Source organism: Natrix helvetica (genome assembly GCF_964273705.1).
Source record: "Natrix helvetica genome assembly, chromosome: 4".
NCBI lineage: Eukaryota > Metazoa > Chordata > Lepidosauria > Squamata > Natricidae > Natrix > Natrix helvetica.
The window spans coordinates 147023096-147045109 of record NC_138550.1 but is presented as its reverse complement, the minus strand read 5'-3'; the positions used below and the strand labels follow the sequence as shown (position 1 = coordinate 147045109).

The window sequence follows — 22014 nt, the reverse complement described above, 5'->3', positions numbered from 1 at the left end:
CCTGATGGGTTTGTTTTCCTATGTTGTTTGATGGAATTGTGACATGGTTGTTTTGTTTTCCCAATGTAGATGTGCAGATCAACATGGCAGATCTGTACATTTGGGATATGAATTGCAGATTGTTCTGATCATCCTGGGCTATAATATATATGTTCTTAGCAGAACTGCTAAGTTTATAGATAAGGTGAAAATCCATTCTGTTGAATAGATCAGGCTATGTATTTATCTGAATGTTGATTCTTTGTGTTTAGCATATATGTATTTTATTACTGCATTTTTTAAAAACCTATTTTATCCTGGAAATAGATCTTGCATTTTACCTTTGTTTTTTTAAAAATATGGTCATAAGGCTAATCAATCAGTAAACTATATAACACATATCAATGTATTCCTATTTAACTTTAAAATATTGCACGGAGATTAAGCATGACTTTATAATTTGATTCTATTTTGAGAACTAGCTGTGTACCTTATATAATTAACTAAAAGCTCCTTTTTATCAACATAAATCTTTGCCTGAAAAATCTAGGGCAAAGATCTTGCACTCAGTGGTATATGAGACCAATTGAATTCTATAGTGGTAGGAGGAGAAATATCCTTCAGCAAAGAACTGTATTTCTAATGAAGACAAGATATAATAAATGTTGTGAAAGCTACAACCTCAAGGTTTGCTCAAGGCTGTTTGAGACCTCTTGTGTCCTATTTCTTGTAGGCTGACATGGAGGCCCTAAAGGCCTTCTAAACGCCCAGTACATGTTGATGTTATTGTAAAGAAACTGTCAAGGGGGAAACACCTTACTGTTGAATTCTGTGAGCATAGGAATGAGAGAGGCAATTTACAAAATATTGCAGGGCCATAACACTTATATTTATTTTCCTTATCACATAAACATTTCTTACCAGGATGTAGATGGCTTAAAAGAAAAGATAGCCTTCTCTGAATTAATGGGGAAGGTACCAGTAATAGTTTTTGAAGCATTTGAATCAACATATAGGCCTGAGGCAGCAGAAACCGCTTGAATCAAAGGATTCTTCCCAGTTACATAGAATTGACCTCATGAGGTGAGAAATCTAGATAAGGATTATCCTTCTCACCACCACTATCCCCCTTTGCTAATAATTAATCTTAATAGACATGCTGGTCATCCAAACTAAGATACAATGTTAACTTAAAAGCTGATTACATTTCTCCAGACCGACTGGACATTAAAAAAAACTTCCTGTTAGGTTATACAACTGATTCGTGTATTTGTTTATAGGCCTTTGGTGAGGGAGAAGGAATTTCATTCTTCACTTCATCACTTTCTGCATCTTTTAACTTTTACTTTTTATGGTTAATTTTATTGTGAATTAATTGTTGTAAGCTATATATAGTTGTTGTGAGTCAGGTAACAAACAAGTTTAACTAATAATAATAATAATATGGTAAAATCTATATTAAAGAGCAGGTTTAATCGGCAATATCCAAAACTTATTTTTTTTAAATCTTGGATGAAATCGCCTTGGAGGTTCCTTATCAGCTAAGCTCTGGATATCAATAGGACTTCTCGTTGGTTAAGTGATTCCATACAAAGTGTTTGTTTAAAAAAAGAAAAAGAAAAAGAAAAATGTGTTATTTACTGAGTTCCCATAATATTGTATAGTGAAAGTCAGGAGCATACAGTGACCCCGAATCAGCGTTGCTATACAAAGTAGGTGACTGGGGAGTGTGGCAATTGACAGATAGTCACAATAAGCAAAATTCTAGCACAGAATGTTTGACCTGCATAAAGTATACGCAAGTATTCTGTTCCCCAAAGAATGCTTTACACAGAAATGACCAACTCAGACAGGGAAGTTAACGGTAAAGATTTTATATTTATTTATTATTTTATATTTATTTATTATTTATTTATTTATTTATTTATTTATTTATTTATTTATTTATTTATTTATTTATTTATTTATTTATTTATTTATTTATTATTTATTGGATGAGAAGCAAAATGTCTTCAAAGAAAACCCAAAAAGTTGCCTCTTGAAAAAAAACACCTTTGGGACTTTTGCAACCTTCTCACAAGCAAAATCAACAGAGAAGCCACATTTACTTAACAATCAGGTCACCAAACTTAACCACTGCAGTGATTCGCTTAACCGTGTCGTAAAATGGAGCAAAATTCACTTAACAAATGTCTCACTCAGCAACAGAAATGTTGGGCTCCATTGGGCCGAGGACTACCTGTAGTTTCTATTTAGCAAATTTGGTGGCTCCCTCAGTGAGCCATTCTTCAGCTTTTGGGAAGCTGCTTCAAAGCCTATTTCCTACGACCTGGGGACAATAGATGAGCCAGGGAAGGAAGAATGGTGGACGCTGAAATCTATGCCATCAGGAACCGTGAGGGGAAAGGCTGTCCCACACAGAAAGACCAGGACTCCCTTCCCAGGGAGTTTAATTTAATTTAAGAAAACTAAGTTCATGGCATCCGGCCCTCTCAATTCCTGGCAAATAGATGGGAAAGAAATGGAGGTAGTGACAGATTTTATTTTCCTGGGCTCCAAGATCACCGCAGATGGGGACCGCAGCCAAGAAATTAAAAGACGCTTGCTTCTGGGGAGGAAAGCTATGGGCAATCTAGACAGCATACTAAAAAGCAGAGACATCGACCTGCCAACAAAAGGGCGTATAGTCAAGGCTATAGTTTTCCCAGTTGCAATGTATAGCTCTGAAAGTTGAACCATAAGGAAGGTGGAGTGCCAAAGAATTGAAGTCTTTGAATTATGGTACTGGAGAAGACTCCTGCGAGTCCCTTGCGATCAAAGTAGTCAGTCTTAGAGATCAACCCAGACTGCTCTTTAGAAGGCCAGATCTTGAAGATGAAACTCAAATACTTTGGTCCCCTAATGAGAAGGAAGGAGTCACTGGAGAAGAGCCTAATCCTGGGAAAGATTGAGGGCAAAAGAAGGAGATAACAGAGAATGAGGTGGTTGGAGTCACTGAAGCAGTAGGCGTGAGCTTAAATGGACTCCAGAAGATGGTAGAGGACAGGAAGGCTTAGAGCAGTGGTTCTCAACCTGTGGGTCGGGACTCCTTTGGGGGTCGAACAACCCTTTCACAGGGGTCGCCTAAGACCATAGGAAAACACATATTTTCGATGGTCTTAGGAACTGAGACACCAATTTTATGGTTGGGGGTCACCAGATCATGAACTGTATAAAAGGGTCGTGGCATTGGAAAGGTTGAGAACCACTGGCCTAGAGGAACATGGTTGAAAGAAATGTCCTTCTGGGTTCGACTCCAAGTGGGGAAAAAGACACAGGAGACATGGAGGCTGCTTGGAAAGATGATTTAATGGTGGACAGGACCACCTGGCTTGAGTCCTGAACAGAAAAGGTGATCACATGTTTCAATGTGGGGAGAAGAAGAGAAGGAAGGACTGAGATGCTGAGTAACTGGTTAATGTCCTCTCTGGCCTTTGATCTTGAGCTTGTATTCTGATTGGTTGTCAGACTCACATGGGGCCATGCAGGGGCAACTTCCTAGGCTGTGCTTTGAGTCCAGGCTTGGTTGAGTTCTCAGATGCCATGTGATGAGTTGGGTAAAGGGCCAATATTATCATGCCTTAATCCCATCCCCCTGGAGCTGAAGGGGACAACTCTTTATTATGTAAAGGGACTGGCTTGGCCTTCTTAATGGCCCATTGACAAAGTGGGTAGAGGCAGGAAGCTGCAGGGAGCTATTCTCAATTTAAAACATGTTTCTTCCTTTTCACATCCAGGGAAATATAATATTCTGCCTTTTCAAAATTTCCTAGGGTATTTCATTTTTCTGGGAGAGGGCTGGGTGATAACTTTCCACAGTACAATCTCACAGGAGATTGGTATATAAATAGATTTATTTATTTATTTTATTTTATTTCTTAGATTTTTAGACCGCCCCTCTCCCAGAAAGGGACTCGGGGCGGTGTACAGTCAATACAAATAAAATCAGTCATAATAATAAAATACATTTAAGATACATTTGGAGGGGGAGATAGGCTGTACTAAGAAATAAATATATTCTAATCCTAAAAACATCACAATTAAAACCCCAAACCCAATTAAAATAAAGTAAATCCCCGGGAGGTAAAACTAAGAAAGTGCCAGGCCAGCTGATTGAAATAGGTGAGTCTTTAACTTTTGCCGGAAGGAAAGGAGGTCGGTGGTAGTTCGAATGTCTGGGGGGAGGTCATTCCAGAGGGTTGGGCCCATCACAGAGAAGGATCTACTCCTAGGTGTCGCCCGCTGGCATTGCCTAGCAGACGGCACCAGGAGGAGCCCCTCCCTGTGTGAGCGGATAGGTCGCAGGGACGTGTGTGGTAGGATGCGATCCTGCAGATAACTAGGTCCTATGCCATGGAGCGCTTTAAAGATGGTGATCAATACCTTGAAACGCACCCGAAAGGCCACAGGTAGACAGTGCAGCTCGCGCAGGAGAGGTGTTACGTGGGAGTAACGTGTACTTCCCATAATAACCCGCGCGGCTGCGTTCTGAACTAGCTGCAGTCTCCGGATGCGTCCCAAGGGAAGCCCCATGTAGAGGGCATTGCAGTAGTCCAGGCGAGACGTCACCAGCGCATGAGTGACCGTGCGCAGGGCACTCCGGTCCAGTAGGGGGCGCAATTGGTGCACCAGGCGGACCTGGTGGAACGCCCCCCTTGCCACGGCTGCCACATGGTCCTCCATTGACAGCCGGGCATCGAGGAGGACGCCCAAATTGCGCGCCCGCTCCACGGGGGACAGTTGTTCGCCCCCTATGGCCAGCGATGGAGTCAGCTGGCTGAACCGGGGTACCGGTACCCACAGCCACTCGGTCTTGGAGGGTGGGGCCCTGCACTAATTGGGTCAGGTCCATGGCCGTCATGGAAGCCATGAACTCCCGATTAGTGCAGGGCCCCTTCGTGAGTGGGGCCCTGCACTAATTGGGTCAGGTCCATGGCCGTCATGGAAGCCATGAACTCCCGAGCCACCTCGGAAGCCGCTCCCGTTGACGGCAAGTTGAAGTCCCCCATGACCAAAAGTCTGGGAGTCTCAACTGCCGTCGCTGAGATTAGCTCGAGGAGCTCAGGCAGGGCTGCTGATGCATAGCGAGGAGCCAAGTATACAATCAGCAAGCCCCACTGCCTCCCTGGGCCCCAGTTCACACCAAGGGACTCACACCCGGGTATCTGAGGGACAGTGAACTCCCTCGGCCCTAAACATTCCCGCATAACCACCGCCACCCCACCACCCTTACCCAGGGCCCGAGGCTGATGGAATGCACGGAAACCCGGTGGGCACATTTCCACGAGGGGTAAACCACCCTCATGGCCCAGCCAGGTCTCCGTTATCCCTGCAAGGTCTAGCTCCCCCTCTGAGATCAACTCATTAATGAGGGGGCCTTGTTGGTGACAGACCTTGCATTGCAAAGCATCAGCCGCAGGCCCTGGCTCTGTAGCACCTGTCCACCTAGACTGCAGGGGTTGGTACAAGCGACCGGGCGTAACCAGCAGCCGCGGTCTCCCAACCGACCTTGGGATCTTATCCTGTCCTCGCATCCCCTCCTCCCCGCGACCGTTGTAATAGGACAACCCTCTGCTTTAGTGACCTTTATATTCCCCCCCTCCACCGCATCCCCGTCCTTCCTGGACTCACCTGTCTGTCCGGCACTGGCTCTCCTCCCGGTCTGATTAGCCCTCCCCCCCACCCTGGAACCCCCTAAAAAAGATAAAAAACATTTTACTAAAAATCCCCTTAGCTTCCGGTTCCTGCACCTCTCGGGGTCCACGAACCCGTCCTCGAGGCGGGCCCTTGAAAGAGCCAAGGGCCAAGCCTGCGAGAGAGGGGCCTCCCGCAGGCGGAGCAAGTCTAACCTCGAATAAGTTATTATCGACAAAATTCCAGTAGGGGCTAAGGTGCTGTAGATGGTAAAAAAGTCAGTATGGGGGGGAGGTAGAAGGCATTAGTCCCATAAGTCAATGTCAATGTGGGGGGTAAGAGGCATTGTCCTGGATAATTCTTCAGTAATGAGTGGGGGGGGGGAGTAGATGTCTAGATGATAAGATTGGACGGATGTGGCGATGATGGTAGAAATGGTAGAAAAAATGGGTGATAGCCCCAGCTGTAAAGTTGGTGATAACCCTCCATGGTCTTAGGTGGTCCTAGGTGGGGATAAGCTCAGGAACAGATGGATTTAAATAAATATAACATGGCCATGAACACATGAAATGAGTACTTATCAATGGGGACATTAGGACAGGGACAGTAGACACGCTGGTGCCTCTTTGGAAACGTGTGAGGTCCACAGTTTAAGGTTAAATAGATGTTGCCCATGGGGTCGCGATGGGTAGGACACGACTTCACCACTAACAACAGCCACCCTTCCCAGGAGCAGCCCCCGAGTTCAGAAGCACGGGAACAGCATGGCACGCCTGCCCTCCGCCACGCAGCTCCGGGTGGAAGGTCTAAGGCTGGCATCTCGGGTACCACCACCCCCCATCCCCCGCGAGACGGCAGAACTGAGAGGCCAGACATCCAGACACGAGCCCCGGCTCGCCGGCCGAAGCCTTCTGCCTCTGCTCCTCCTCCTCCTCCTCCCCTGTTCCCGGGGGAGAAAAGCTGGGGTTTCCCCGCCCCGGCCAGCCTTCTCGGGAGGCAGCTGCTCGGCTTTTGTCATGCGCAGCTGCGCCGGCGGAGCCCCTCCCGTCCCCGTCGAGCGCTCGGGAGACAGGCGAGGAAGCCGAAGAAGAAGCCGGCGGAGGAGGAGGAGGAGGGGGAGCAGCAGTAGAGGCAACGGCGGGCGGCTCATGGCTCCCGGAGGCTGAGGGGGGGGGAGGAGGGGGGGGCGCGCTCGCGGAGCAGCAGCAGCAGCGGCGGGAGGAGGAGGGGGGCTCTTCCCCGGCCAGGCGACGGCGAGGCCCTCCTGCTGCGGGGCTCGCGACGCAACTCCAGCTGGTCTCCTCCTCCCCCCTCCCTCCCCCGCGCGGCGGTGTTATGGCCTCTTGCTGGGGCGCGGAAGGGTCCCTTGCTTGGAGGTCAGCGCAGCTCCTGCTCCTCGTCGCCTCCTGTTGCGGTAGGTGATGTCCTTTGTGTCCGCCCGGGAAGCCGGGCTGTTGCTGGACGAAACGCCGCTCTTTTCTTTCGCCGGCCCTCCCTCCCCCAGCAAGCCGGCGGGACGAGACTTCCTGGCCCGGCTTTTGTTTCCGAGGAAGTCTGGGACGGCGGCGGGCGGCCCTGCCTTTCGTTGACCGTCTCTCTCTCCCCCCCCCCCCCGCCCCATTGCGGGGCACCGGAGTCTCTCGGGCCGTCCCCGACTTTCCCAGGAAGGATGTTTTTCGCTGTGAACGTGTCAAAAAGCCTTCTGGGTTTTAAAGCAGGGCCTGGAAGGTTGCCCTGCTTGTCCCCTTTTGAAATGGGGGATTCGGCTGTCAAGAGATGCCAGCCGCCCATTGTTAGTGCTGAGGCGATGGGAGGACCTCTGAAACTTCAGGGGGGGAGTATCTTGGTGCTATACCCCCCCCCCCCCTCAAGACCTCTGTTTTTAGGACTGATTTTCATGAACTGCAAGCGCCTTCATCCCATTCCTGTCAGCAATTACAATGCAGTACCCAAAAAGGTCTCTGGTGCCAGTGAAGTTCAATGGAAGTTAAATCTAGAAGTCTATCTAAAGCAATGGTTCTCAACCTGCCCAATGCTGCGACCCTTTAATACAGTTCCACATGTTGTGGTGGCCCTCAACCATAAAATGGGTGTCTCGGTTCCTAAGACCATCGAAAATACGTGTTTTCCGATGGTCTTAGGCGACCCTTGTGAAAGGGCCGTTCGACCCCCAAAGGGGTCCTGACCCACAGGTTGAGAACCATTGATTTAGAGCACCAGCCTTTGCAGCCTATTTTAAGATCATTTTATATAATTCCTTTCCTGAATGGCCGAATTTTCCTCTGATTTTTTTAAAAAAATATTCTGTGGAGGGGGGGGAAATGCTAAATGTCAAATCATTATTTTTTTTGCATCCTTAAATAGGGTAGCTGTTTTTAGTTTTTAGAATTTGCCCTGGAAGCCTATAAATGATCTCTTAAAATTTCCCCCGTTCTGCATCTTAACTTGGTTCTGAAATAGGTGATTGGTATTTGGCAGGAATAGACTTGGTGTGTTTTACAGGTTCTGCAACAGGAAGCTGCTTTCTGCTAACAGTTTCAGAGCAACGTTTTCAGCACTGCACTTGGGAAGAAAGTTGATACTATATTTGTGAGGGTGGTCTCAAGGGGAGAAGCTGTTCACACAACTTGGCTAAATGTTGAAATGCAGTTTTTAAGAAACACTACAGTCTAATAGATTGTAACGGGTAAACAGCAGGTATGGCTTGAACCTTCAGATGAGGAATTGATTTCTGTTATTAAAAAGTCAAAGGAAATATGTTTCAAAGCATGGCCTTTCTTGTCAAGACTGCTTTCATCCTAAGATCTGATGTAAAATAGTATGTGACTGAATATAGAGACTACTCCTATCTGAGTTTTTGGGCATCCTGTTTGTTTCTATGAATAATAACACATCATTTAAATCTCGGGTTTCCAGAGTGGGATTTGTGCCTTTACAGAATAGACTGAATACTAATTGGTTGCTATAACAGTTAACATGTTAGTTTCCCACTGTAAAATCTGTATCCTTTCAGGGAGTGTAATCTAAATCCTGAGATATTTTCTTTTATTTTGCTACTTAATTACATCAAGTTGATAAGACAAACAACCTTGAGTGCAAGACGTGGGATAGAAACTGGAAATTGATAGATAATTATTTCCCCCTGGGTCCATGAATCACAATAAGCCATGGTTAGCTTTAAACATGTTATGTTGAAATAGAAGAGTTCACTTACTGTATTAAGTCAAGTTTATCACATTATGAATTAATGTGATAGGTAGATTCAATCTTGTCTATCACTTTCTTGAAGCCAGAAGCCATAGACCAATACATTTAATTGGTGGATTGCTGCCAAATACAAAAAATTAGCTTCCTCAACATTGTACAAACCAGATGCATTGAATTCAATCCTGTTAATTGCTAGGCAATAAATTGGGGAAATCTGCCCTAGAATTTTGAGGAAGACTGCTGCTTACTAGAATTTATGTATACGCTAAATATAAAACTAATGCTCTTTGATTAGTTGAAAATTGTTTCTGCTGTCTCACTAGCAGCTAAAAACATTGATATATTGAACTATAATATTCATTATGCTTACCTTTATTTTAATGCTATAGATTACACAGAAATCATCCTTTGAAGTGCTTTGAAAAATTCTGTTTTAGAAGGCATTTATTTTGTTCTCAAAGAAGAATGAATATTAATATTTTAGTGTTCTTAATTTCCAATATTTCTGCTTTCAAATTAGAAAGGGAACGAACTTTTTCTGTGCTTTTACTCATCAATATGAAGTTTTTGGCTGCCTTTAAAACATTTTTATGCACTACGTAATATTTCTATTACTGTAGTTTACCAAATGATTAAAAGTAAAGGGTTATTGTATGTAGTTGCCCTCTGCTTTTAGGATTGCCAAAGTCTGGGGAAATGAAAATAGTGGGCCTCTTGTTTACACATTTGCAAAAGATCTTATGTATTTACATGTCTAAATTGGCTTAAAAGTAATTACTTCTTCTCAGAAAATGCTTGTGTTTATAGTAACCTCTCTAAAGGGCAAGTCTAAGTAACTCTTAACCTCTTTGTTCCTATTTATCAAAAAAAAATATTGAAAGCATTCTTACTGTTAAACTCAACCTTGATATTTTTGGAATTTTTTTTCCCCCTGCAGGGTACATATGGTAAAATCTTCGTTTACTCTCCACAAAATAATTAATGTAATTGGCAGATCAAAAGAAATCTAACAGCTGTACTATGTGGTTCAAATAGTGGGTGAACCATAAATCATACATTTAGAATTTTTGAGGGGGAATTGTAGGAGTAATATTTGGGTAGAGAAACATTGTAGTAGTCTACTAATAATACCAACTCTTAAAATCAAGAACCAAAAGAACAGGTACATAAAGTGGGAATAATTGCATGGGACAAAATAGATGCTAGAAAATTAGAAAAGTTAAGGAAGTAACTTTAGCCCAGAATACTTACCAATGTTGACCAGCTACAAAGACCAAAATCTTAATATTAATCTACAGATCATCAATAAGTAGGTTATCAACTATTGTCTTTCTGGAGGTAGGTAATGAAAGTTTTAGGTTCTCTGCAGCATTAAATATAAGCAGTATATGATGGCATAGCTGTTGAGCTGAGTTTTATTTTAACTCTGAATAAGCTAACAGAATGACTAATGACACATCAACATGTATTTATTGTTTCACATGATCTTACCCAGAAGTTATTATTCTGATCTAGACTGTAGATAAAAATATCCAAGGTTTTCTAATTTTATACTACTAAATGCATTTAGTAGTGCACCAAGCCACTCTTTCTTTCAAAATCTTACTATCTAGGCTGCTTTCTCATTTTATTGATCCAAACATTCCTTAATACAATGAAAGCTTGTTTATGGAGTTCAACATGGTAAATTTCACAAGCAGTTAAATGTCCTAAAATGATAGATGGTGGCAACATTACCCAGGCAACATAAATTGCCATTGTGGTGGTCTCACCAATTTAACATAATTGTGAGTAAATAACATCCTATCCTTTAAATAAGGTTTAACTATAGTCTTCTTTGATAAAGATCCACTAATGTAAATCTTTGCTTGAAGATTACATTCTATGCTTCTAGTAAAAGGTTTGCTGTGAACCCTTAAGATAAAGAAGTAAGATACCGTCCTACTTAACTTTATAAACCTGTATTGCTTTTGCAGTAATAATTCCGATGTATTTAATGTATTTGGCATCCTAACAATGATTAAAGCTAATTCTGAGTCACACTTTTCAAACATTATAGTCACTAGCATTGTAAATGACATATGCCACTTGTCAAACATTATGCGGAAGGTGGATGGGTAGGTTGAAGAAAAGCTCAACAGCTGCTTTTGCTCCATGGCAATTCTAATTATGTTGTGCAATGTGGCAGAGATTGCATTAAATGCCTTTTCAATGTTGTCTTGCCTTACCGCTTTCAGTGCTGGTGTTCTTGATGCTAAACAATGGAACAGCATGATGGCACACTTCAGGCATAGTTGTATGGACCCAGTGTTCCCTTTTTTTAATGTTCTTTGTCCTCCTCTATTTCACAATACTTAATGTGCACCGTACCTCTTTCAAATAATGAACTGTGAGCCTGTCATGCTTTATCAGTTCTTTTTGGCCATGAAAACCTGACTATGAGCCTAGCTATAAAAAACAGTTAACATGAAAATTATCCTCAGAAACCTCAGTAAAACTGCACGAAATGTTATTTCTTTCAAGGCTTTCTATTTTAGATCACATTTATGTTAGAGCCTGCATGGTTGCCTGTCATAAACAGAAGATCAAGATATAAAACATCTTGCTGTTCACAAATAGCCATTTTTTTTAAGTTGCTCACAAAAGTAGTAAGCAACTTTGAGGACATAGGTATACTATGCATCAATCATCTCTCAGGCCTTTGGTGTATTTCTGCCAGGGCACAAATGAGCACATGCACACAAAAACATCCTCTGATATAACCATGTAAATATGAACACACATTTATACACTCTGATTTCTCTGGAGAAAAAGGAAGATAAAATTGCCATGTTTTTCTCTTAAAGCCTGGAAAAATAAGAGCAGCAGTATTTTTCCTATTTTGGAGTTCTATTTTTTTTCTTCTACTACCTATTTCTTAACTTACCCCACTCAGTCTCCTCCTATTTTATGCTTCTGCCTCTTCCTCATTTAAACCCTCTTCCTGTTCACTCTACAAATGGTTCTTCATGCTTTTAGCCCCAGCTAAGCAAAATTTCAAATGAAGACACCATTTCAAGGTAGTTCACATATTCCTAATGTATTGCTCTCTTGGAAATATAGCTGTCAGGGTTCCAAGTAACACCCCTAACAAAAGAAGGCTCCGAGGCTTGAGTTTCCTCAAAGTTCCATTTTATTAGAGATGTCATATTGGCACATCTGGGAAAACCCGAATCTGAAAGCTTCCAAGTTTTCCCATCCAATTGAAAGTTCAAGTCCCTGTCCGGCACCCACATGTCCTCATATGGTCCAATCAGACTCGGTCCCAACTGGAGATGCCTCCCAGTCACACCACTCCAGGTGCAGGCCAAGATGTTCTTGACTCTCTGAGAAAGGATTGTTATTTAGACTATATATCTCCCATACTCCATATAATCCCCCCTCCCATATTCCAACAGCATTAAATGTGGCAGGCCTGAAGGCCCAATGCAAAAGATGGCTTCCAGGCCTGACAATAGCCATTTATAACTCTTGAACTAAGAAAGATATGTTCCAACCTTGCAAAGCTACTAGGGATGTGCAGGATGTGTAACTTGGAGTGGGAGGAGAGACTTAGTGAGTGAAAGCCAACAAAGTGCTTATAAATGCAAATATTGGTGAAAATATTTTATTACAGTTTCCTATAATGAATGTGATTAGAGTTTGTAACCTTTTACACAGATATTCACCTAAAGGCAGGAAAAACATCAAGAAAATATAATTGTTTTAAATAACAGTTTTGCTATTGAATATTTTATTCTGCATAGATGAAAGATGGAAATCAGGAATAACATTATAACATTTTGATAAAACTTAACCACAGGTAGTCTGCAACATATGACCACAATGGAGCCCAAAATTTATGCTGCTAAGTGAGAAATTTGTTAAGTGAGTTTTTTCCCATTTTATGATCTTTCTTGACACATTTGTTAAGTGAATCGTTGCACTGGTTAAATTAGTAACACGGTTGTTAAGTGACTCTGGCTTCCCCATTGAGTTTGCTTGTCAGAAGATTGCAAAAGATGATCAGGACATTGATCATAAATGTGAGTCAGTGGTCAAGCGCCAAATGTAAACCATGTGACCATGTAGCTTCTACAAGTGCATCACATGTGTGAAAAATGATCATGTCACTTTTTTCAGTGCTGTTGTAACTTCTGTCACTCAATGATCTGTTGTAAGTCAAGGACTATCTGTATATTATCTAGTTAAAAGTACAACTTTTTACACCACAAATGGAGTCAAAACTGCTTTGATTGACATCTACTTTGTTGTTCTTGATTGGTAAACTTTTGAGGAAAGAAACAGAAATTTAACAAATTATTTTTAAAATTTCAAAACACCTAAATATATTAAAAATTATTAATTATAAATCAAATTCTTCAAACACTAAGAGACAGAGTGATAAAAAGAGAAGATACATCAGAGATCATTTTGTCCAATGTTTTGCAGACATTAGTTGCCAACCTACCTTGAGTTATGTATTACAAGTGATTAGTAATAAAACCATTGCTAATTTCTCCCTTTAAAAGAAAAAAGAAAACATCTTAAATGGCTTGCAGATTTCTTTTTAAACTCTTTACTGTTTGGCAACACACCTTTCTATATAAAACTTTGTATAATTTTAGGCATGGAATGCCTCTTCTTCCAGTATTTAAAACTAGCATAATCAAGAAGGCTATCCTTCTTGTAGAAAACTGTTTTTCTTTGTTAGCTATGATTAGTGTTAAGAATTTGGACAAATACAACTCTAAACTGAAAACATTTCCCACTTACAGTGGGGCAAAAAAGTATTTAGTCAGCCACCAATTGTGCAAGTTCTCCCACTTAAAAAGATGAGAGAGGCCTGTAATTGGCATCGTAGGTAGACATCAACTATGAGAGACAAAATGTAAAAAAAAAAAAACCAAACAATCACATTGGCTGATTTGGAAAGAATTTATTTGCAAATTATAGTGGAAAATAAGTATTTGGTCAATATCAAAAGTTCCTCTCAATACTGTGTTATATATCCTTTGTTGGCAATGACAGAGGTCAAACGTTTACTGTAAGTCTTCACAAGGTTGGCACACACTGTTGCTGGTATGTTGGCCCATTCCTCCATGCAGATCTCCTCTAGAGCAGTGATGTTTTGGGGCTGTCGCTGGGCAACACGGACTTTCAACTCCCTCCAAAGGTTTTCTACGGGGTTGAGATCTGGAGACTGGCTAGGCCACTCCAGGACCTTGAAATGCTTCTTACGAAGCCACTCCTTCGTTGCCCGGGTGGTATGTTTGGGATCATTGTCATGTTGAAAGACCCAGCCACGTTTCATCTTCAATGCCCTTGCTGATGGAAGGAGGTTTGCACTCAAAATCTCACGATACATGGCCCCATTCATTCTGTCCTGTACACGGATCAGTCGTCCTGGTCCCTTTGCAGAGAAACAGCCCCAAAGCATGATGTTGCCACCCCCGTGCTTCACAGTAGGTATGGTGTTCTTTGGATGCAACTCAGCATTCTCTCTCCTCCAAACATGACGAGTTGTGTTTCTACCAAACAGTTGTATTTTGGTTTCATCTGACCATATGACATTCTCCCAATCCTCTTCTGGATCATCCAAATGCTCTCTAGCAAACTTCAGACAGGCCAGGACATGTACTGGCTTAAGCAGGGGGACACGTCTGGCACTGCAGGATCTTCGTCCCTGGCGGCGTAGTGTGTTACTGATGGTAGCCTTTGTTACGTTGGTCCCAGCTTTTTGCAGCTCATTCACTAGGTCCCCCCATGTGGTCCTGGGATTTTTGCTCACCGTTCTTGTGATCATTTTGACCCCACGGGGTGAGATCTTGCATGGAGCCCCAGATCGAGGGAGATTATCAGTCGTCTTGTATGTCTTCCATTTTCTAATTACTGCTCCCACAGTTGATTTGTTCACACCAAGCTGTTTGTCTATTGCAGATTCAGTCTTCCCAGCCTGGTGCAGGTCTACAATTTTGTTTCTGGTGTCCTTCGACAGCTCTTTGGTCTTCACCATAGTGGAGTTTGGAGTGTGACTGTTTGAGGTTGTGGACAGGTGTCTTTTACTGATATACTGATAACAAGTTCAAACAGTTGCCGTTGATACAGGTAATGAGTGCAGGACAGAGGAGCCTCTTAAAGAAGAAGGTACAGGTCTGTGAGAGCCAGAAATCTTGCTTGTTTGTAGGTGACCAAATACTTATTTTCCACCATAATTTGCAAATAAATTCTTTCCAAATCAGCCAATGTGATTATTTGGGATTTTTTTTTTACATTTTGTCTCTCATAGTTGAGGTCTACCTATGATGCCAATTACAGGCCTCTCTCATCTTTTTAAGTGGGAGAACTTGCACAATTGGCGGCTGACTAAATACTTTTTCGCCCCACTGTAAGTGTTCATCAATGTTCTTATTTTGATATACATAGTTTGCATGTTAATATATAAAATATTATGTAAACCTAAAAATTGTCTGTAGACAGAATCTGTTTTTTTTAAAATTTCAGACTTAAAAATATAATACCTCTGAGCATAACAAACTGGATAATTTGTTGTTAAATTTAATAATAGTAATTTTCATTCTGCATTGTAATAGAGGAGATATATTCCAGTTCTTCCTTCCTTAACAAAAGCAGCTGCTATAGTAGAATATAATAGTAGTGCATACATGACTTACTGTTCTTTTTTAAAGAGAAAATTGAGACGTGATTGAGGGCCAGTGTACTATGATTTTAGTTTGATAATCATGTGTGGCAAGGTGTGGACAAAGGTTTCACTGAAATGCATCTTTGTCCCGATAGACAGTCTTAGATAACTATTCAAGAACACATAATTTATTTAAAACTAGTGCCTCATTGTACTAAGGTATCTAATATGTGGTTTACTTGAATGGATGTACTACAAAAGGTTTAAGGTCTGAAACTTTAGAAATGAAATATGTTTGTCCATGTACGGAAAAGAAAAAAATACTGTAGTTCAGAAATTTAAATACTAGAACAGTAGAAGAGAATATTAATTAATGGTCATCTTTTATATTCACCTGAATGAAATGGGCAAAGAAAACCAATTTTTTTTTTAGAGAATATCCTTGTAATGCACAATATCTCACCATACTCAATCATGACTAAATTTAACACTTCCAGATGTTTTCTTATAAATTACACTGAGTTTTCTGAAAGAAAAAAAAAGGATATTCTGGGATATAGAATTTTTCAACTGGGTCTGTCTGATATAGATGCCAATATGTTTTCAACCTTTAATACCTAAATACAGATACCAAATCAATATTATATACAGAGTGCATATACAAATATTACATAGCATGTTATGTTGGAAATTTAACATACTGAGCAAACATTTTAAAATAAACAATTGTATGCAGTCAATTTAACAAGTGCAGATTTTTAAGCATGAAAAGCATTGCCAAGAGAAGGGTAGAATTTTTAACAAGTTTAAACTTAAAATTGAGATAGTAAAAATGAATTGGAGAAATTGTAGGAGGTATTCAAAAATATTCCCTATTTCTTTGCTTATTTAGTAAATTGAAGGGAAGTGAACTTTTAAAATAGTATGATATGGTTTTTATTATGAAATAGGTGTCCAATGAAATCCAAAGTTTTATAAAACATTTTTGTATAATAACAGAATTATTAAGGATGCTGTTAACTAAGCCTAGTGGGTATTATAAGAATGGGGTAACATTCCTCTACATCTCCACTCTCAACCTCCTGATTTAAACTCCAAATAAGAATCTTATAAAGATATAGAGATGAACAGGGGCTACAAGCTAAAGTAAAATTGTAAGATGTGTTTTAATAAGTTTCAAATTGAAACAGAAAAATCAGTCAGCTTGAACAAGCTGTATGAGTTAGTTGTAGACAGCTGGATTAGATATAGCTTTGTGGGATTAAAGTTTTGTACAATTATTCCATAATAATTTTACTGTGATTATTTTTGTGCATATGTTTTATGAATAATTCATTGCAGACCTTGCCTAGCCAAGAGTTATTTCAGGCGCATGCATTTCATGAACCAGGTGACAAAACCAAGGGCACATTTTCATACTGAGAAAATTAGACCAGGATCAGGGATAAATCTCCTTGAGTGGTTGTTCATATATGGGCCATGAGAAATATAAACAATTTGCCTCACATTATTCTTGTAAAATGGAATGTTGCTGATCTGTAAGTAGTTATTAATTCCATATCTAATTTGTTCATTCTTTAGAAATATGGGAGTAGTTTATATAGAGTTTATATACAGTTGTCAATCTCCTATCAAATCACAGTATTTACTGTATATCTTTCAGCAAGGCACATAATAAAGAATTCAGAAAATAATTAAAACATCAGAATATAGATGGCAACTAATAATTATACATCTTTACATATTACAATTGAAAAAGCACAATAACATTCTTTATAAAAACTAATGTATAAACATTAAAGCAATAAAATAGCTAATATACATAGAACTTGATATTTTAGCAAAATATACAGTAAAATAATTCAAATATATTTTTAAAGAAAATTATAAATGCTAGAAAATCTTTTTTCCTGCTTGGCAGACATTTAGATTTTATAATATTGTCCGGTGCAACAGGATTTTCTTTGGATTGCAATTCCCATATATTAAAGCTGTTAAAAGTTAAATTTCAAAACATCTGGAGGGAACCAGTTTTGCTTTTCTCTGGATTAGATATTTAAAGGTTAGTGATTTAGAAAAAAAATATCAGCATAAAATCTACCAATAAATTCCACCCATAACAGTAAAATAACTTTGAAGCATTGAGTTCAGTTTTTCATATTTGGCAACTTTAAGATGTATGACCTTAAATTCCCAGAATTCCCTTGGTGAATTCTGTGAATAGGAGGCCCCACATTTTAAAGTTACTAAGTCTTGAGGGCAGAAACAATAGTAACCTAATCTGGCCATCATTCTGATTTTATTAGGAACTTTGTGGTTCACCATTATGTATATACATAATGCAGAACTAACCAGTCATAATTTGATATCACGCAGTGTGATACATGTGGGGGAAAAAATTTAAGTTGACAAAATAAAACCCACAATTGTAACATTGCAGTATGTAATCTTCTATGTCTGGCAAGACAAAACAAAAATCTGTTGGAAAAGATTGAGCCTTCTTCTGTCTAACCAGTTTACAATTCTAGAAGCCAAATGTCTGTGTTTGAAAATCTGACTTAACTGAGGAATTTTCTGTATAAATATTTATTTGGAATGCATTATCTGATTTGGAATAACATTGAATAATGAATAGAAAGGCAGCTGAGTAAATACAATAAAAAGCAAGAATGAATTGTTAAGCTGGGTTGAAATATGAATCTAGAACTTTCTTGGATCATTCTAATGGGTAGTTATGTTTGCTGGTATTTTGATATAGAAGGACAAATGTAATAATGTATAGGTAGTCCTCCGCTTACAACCACAATTGGGCGTAGAATCCCAGTTGTTGAGCAAACCAACGATTAAGCAAGATGCCACTTAATCATTTCGTGAATGACCACAATCCCAGGTTCCTTAGTTGAAGTCGTTAAGCTGCCACGTGAATCAACGAAGTTCTTGGAAGAGGGCATAGGACTCTTTGAGTATGGTGCAGAAGGGAGAGGGCCCAGACTTCCTCCTCAGGCTCCCTCAAGCCCCACTAGGATAATGATTGTGTGAACAATGGCATCTGCCAGTGCTTTGCCAATTTGAGATCTGTTCTTCCAGTAAGCTGAAGGATTTCTTGGATTTCTCTAATTCCTCAGTGTACAGAGAAATCTGGTGAAAAACACTAGCAAATATCACTGAAAGGCTCAAAACACTGGTGTTCTCCTTTGTGGTGGAGATAGCATTCAGGAATAGGGTTGACCTTATCTGTTTAGCTGATTGGACTGAGTCTGTCAGAGCTATGAAGACATGCCCCTGTTGCTAGGGCTCCCCAGATTTTGATTCAGTCCCTCAGTTTGGACAGACGTGTCAAAATCCCTCCATTTTGGAATTTCTGGATCATTTTTAGGACAATAAGAATTTTGGACATATTTTTGTGAGTTATCCACCCAGCTGACTCCCGATCTATTGGTAGAATTGCTGGGCTTCCTTCAAGGGCTTAAACTTTGGCTTGAGCCTCTGAAGTCTCATTGGACGTATTCTACCATTGATTCCTCCAGTGTGTAGGAAGATTTTCCCTCCCTTGCAACCTGACGGTTTCCCCACTGACTTTCTGGAGAAGCGAGCAGAGAAGGTTGTGAATGGCGATCACATGATTGCAGGGCACTTGGCGATTGATTGATAATGCAGGTAGGATGCCAAGCACAGGAAATGGGATCATGTGAAGAAAGTGGCAGCATCATGTGTTACAACTGCCGGAAGTGCTTTTTGGGCAGTTGTGACTGCAGGTCATAAGGCAAAAACTACCTGGAAAATAAGGTTCATTATAATAATAATCTATTTATTAAAATTTGTTTTCTATCTTAATTTTTATGGCTCTGGGCAGCTCACAACAATAAAATACAATATAGATACTATAGGGAAATTTACCAAGAGAGAGACAGAATTACCTTCCTCTCCAAAAAGAAGGGAAATGTTAACGAAACCTACTTACAGATCCTATCCTAGCTTGTAATATTGTCTGCCTGTGCCAGCTGTTAAGTTCAGAGAAAACCTTTGATTTCACAAAATGCAATAAAGGATTTGTCTTCAGTTCTACTGTTATAATTGGAAGCTTATATGATTTTTATTACTTTTTATTACTTAGCAGGCAAGAAGTAACTACATTGTTCCAAAATATTAAGATTGCCCATAAAAGGAAAATCAATCCATATTTAAACATATTTTAAGGCAATTTGAATTATTGTTTCTATTATTATCTCTCTCCTTTAATGTGTAGCTTTTACAGAATGTGCTGTTGTAGAAATCTTAAATCCTGTCCTGACTACCTAAACTAGGAATGGGAATTTTCTTATTCCAAGGCTATATTCTCACCACAGTAATATGTCAAGTGATTGCCTGCTAAAGGTTCCTCCCTCCCTCCCTTGCTTCCCTTTCCTTTCCCTCCTTCCTTACCCTCCCTCCCTCCTGGTGAATCTATAGATCAGTAGAATTGAGTGTTTGCAACAGGAAAGTTGAAACTGATTTGTGTGACTTTTCCTAACTGCACAGCAGCTAGTATTCATTGGCAAACTGTAAAAATTGAGTTTTTGCTGTAATCCATTGCCCCTATAAGCTTTATTGCATATTTATGGGAATGACAAATGTTAGGGGGAAAGCATATTTTAAGAAAGCAATCATATAATATTATAATTTTTTTGCCAGTTTACTCCATCTCACTCTCTCAATCCTAAGAAGGGGGCAATGGCAAACCACTTCTAAAAAAACCTTGCCAAGTAACTTCGCCAGGGTCTTCTTCAAGTAGTCTTCAAGAGTCAACATTGACTAAAAGCCATGCATGTGTAAACACACACCTTCACCCACAGATACAAACCACAGGTAGTCCTCGACTTACGACCACAATTGACCCAAATTTTCTGTTGTTAAGTGAGATGTTTGTTAACTGAGCTTTACCCCATTTTACAACCTTTCATGCCACAGTTGTTAAGTGAATTACTGCAATTGATAAGTTAGTAACCTGGTTGTTAAGTGAATTTGGCTTCCCCATTGACCTTGCTTGTCAGAAGGTTGCAAGAGGAGATCACATGACCCCCAGACAATGTTAACACTCATAAATATGAACCAGTTGCCAAGAATATCTGAATTTTGATCCCATGATGATAGGGATGCTACAAAGGTCATAACTGTGGAAAATGATCATGTCACTTTTCAGTGCTGATGTAATTTTGAATGGTCACTAAACGAACTCTTGTAAGTCAAGGGCTACCTGTAATTGCAAAGCAGCTAGAATTCATTGGCAAATGAAGCTTTTTCCCCAATCCACCTTCCCCTCATTAGCTCCATGTTTATGCAAAATGGAATGTTTTATGGAGAAGTATATTTTAGCAAAGGAGTCATAATACTTTACAGTCTTTTCCATCTAGGTCTGTGATTCCATTATATAGCTAAATATTTCTGAAGTACCAGTCTTTTTCAAACTACTCATTGCAACAAACTACATTGTATCAGTTATGCTAATACATACATGAAAAAGGTTACATTTCATTACCTTTAAGTTGAATTGTTTACATTATGCATTTCTCAGGGTAACACTTAATGCAGCTTGTGAATTGCATTGAGCAACTGTGGACAACTTTTAAAAAAGGTAATACAATATAAAATGTTCAGTTTTAAGTGTTTACTAAGTCAAGGAGATAATGCTAAGAAAGATAGCTAGTTTTCTGCAGGATTAGAGTGAACCAATGGTGAACAAATTTTATTTCTTTTATAATACTTTTGCAATATTTTTAAAGCTTCTGTTTTGTTATACTGAATAATTTTCAGTACAATATTGTGCAGTACATCCTGTTTATGAGACCTTGTTTATTTAAGCCAAAGATAATACAATATTCTCTGTAATGTATTCAGGATTATTTGTTTTCTTTCTAGCATCTCTCCCGATCTTAAGTGATCATTTTGAGTAATTGCGTCAGTTCTACATAATCCTTCGAAATGTTATTGCTCATTGCTGTCTCAAGTTATATCACTTATATAAAAAGCTGCTATTTTGTTACAGTTTCTGTTTATCATGATTTATTTATGAGCAGCTAACACTGTAATGTTTTTGCTCTTAGATTTGCTCATGAAAGTTTTTGAAAGTTAAAGTTTTGTTTAACTAAAACACCTTAGATTCCTTTAGATTTCAACCAGGTTTTTAGCCAAATTGTCCTGTTTCCCCCCCCCCCTGTATCTGATTTTCCCATCATACTACTTTGAGTGAGGAATCACTACATCTGCCAACAGCTGCTCAAAATCTCTCACCATGTAGTCATGAAATGAGGACAGCTTTAATCCAATTCAGTTCTTTCATCATTCATCTTGTACCTTTCCCTCTTCTCCCCACCCACAAAAAAAATTCTGCCCTGGGGAGGTTGTAAGTCTCAAGCATTTGGTGGGGAGTTTAGAAAATGAAAAATTCTCAAGAGGTTTAGAAGGGTATTAGATTTCATCTGTTCTATTAGAAACTGCTTTCTTTATGCCTACTTTTT

At 39.9% G+C, this 22014-nt stretch overlaps 1 protein-coding gene across 2 annotated transcripts in view; it reads left to right on the top strand.

The window, feature by feature from the left end:
• Window positions 1–6875: 6875 nt before the first annotated feature.
• The window catches only part of LRP12 (LDL receptor related protein 12), a 41316-nt gene continuing 26177 nt past the window's right edge, over window positions 6876–22014 (top strand). For both annotated transcript variants that reach the window (XM_081953022.1, XM_081953021.1), the window contains exon 1: window positions 6876–7066. In XM_081953022.1, coding sequence (XP_081809148.1) covers window positions 6988–7066 — 79 coding nt within the window. In that variant the 5' untranslated portion in view covers window positions 6876–6987. The remainder of the gene's footprint in view (window positions 7067–22014) is intronic.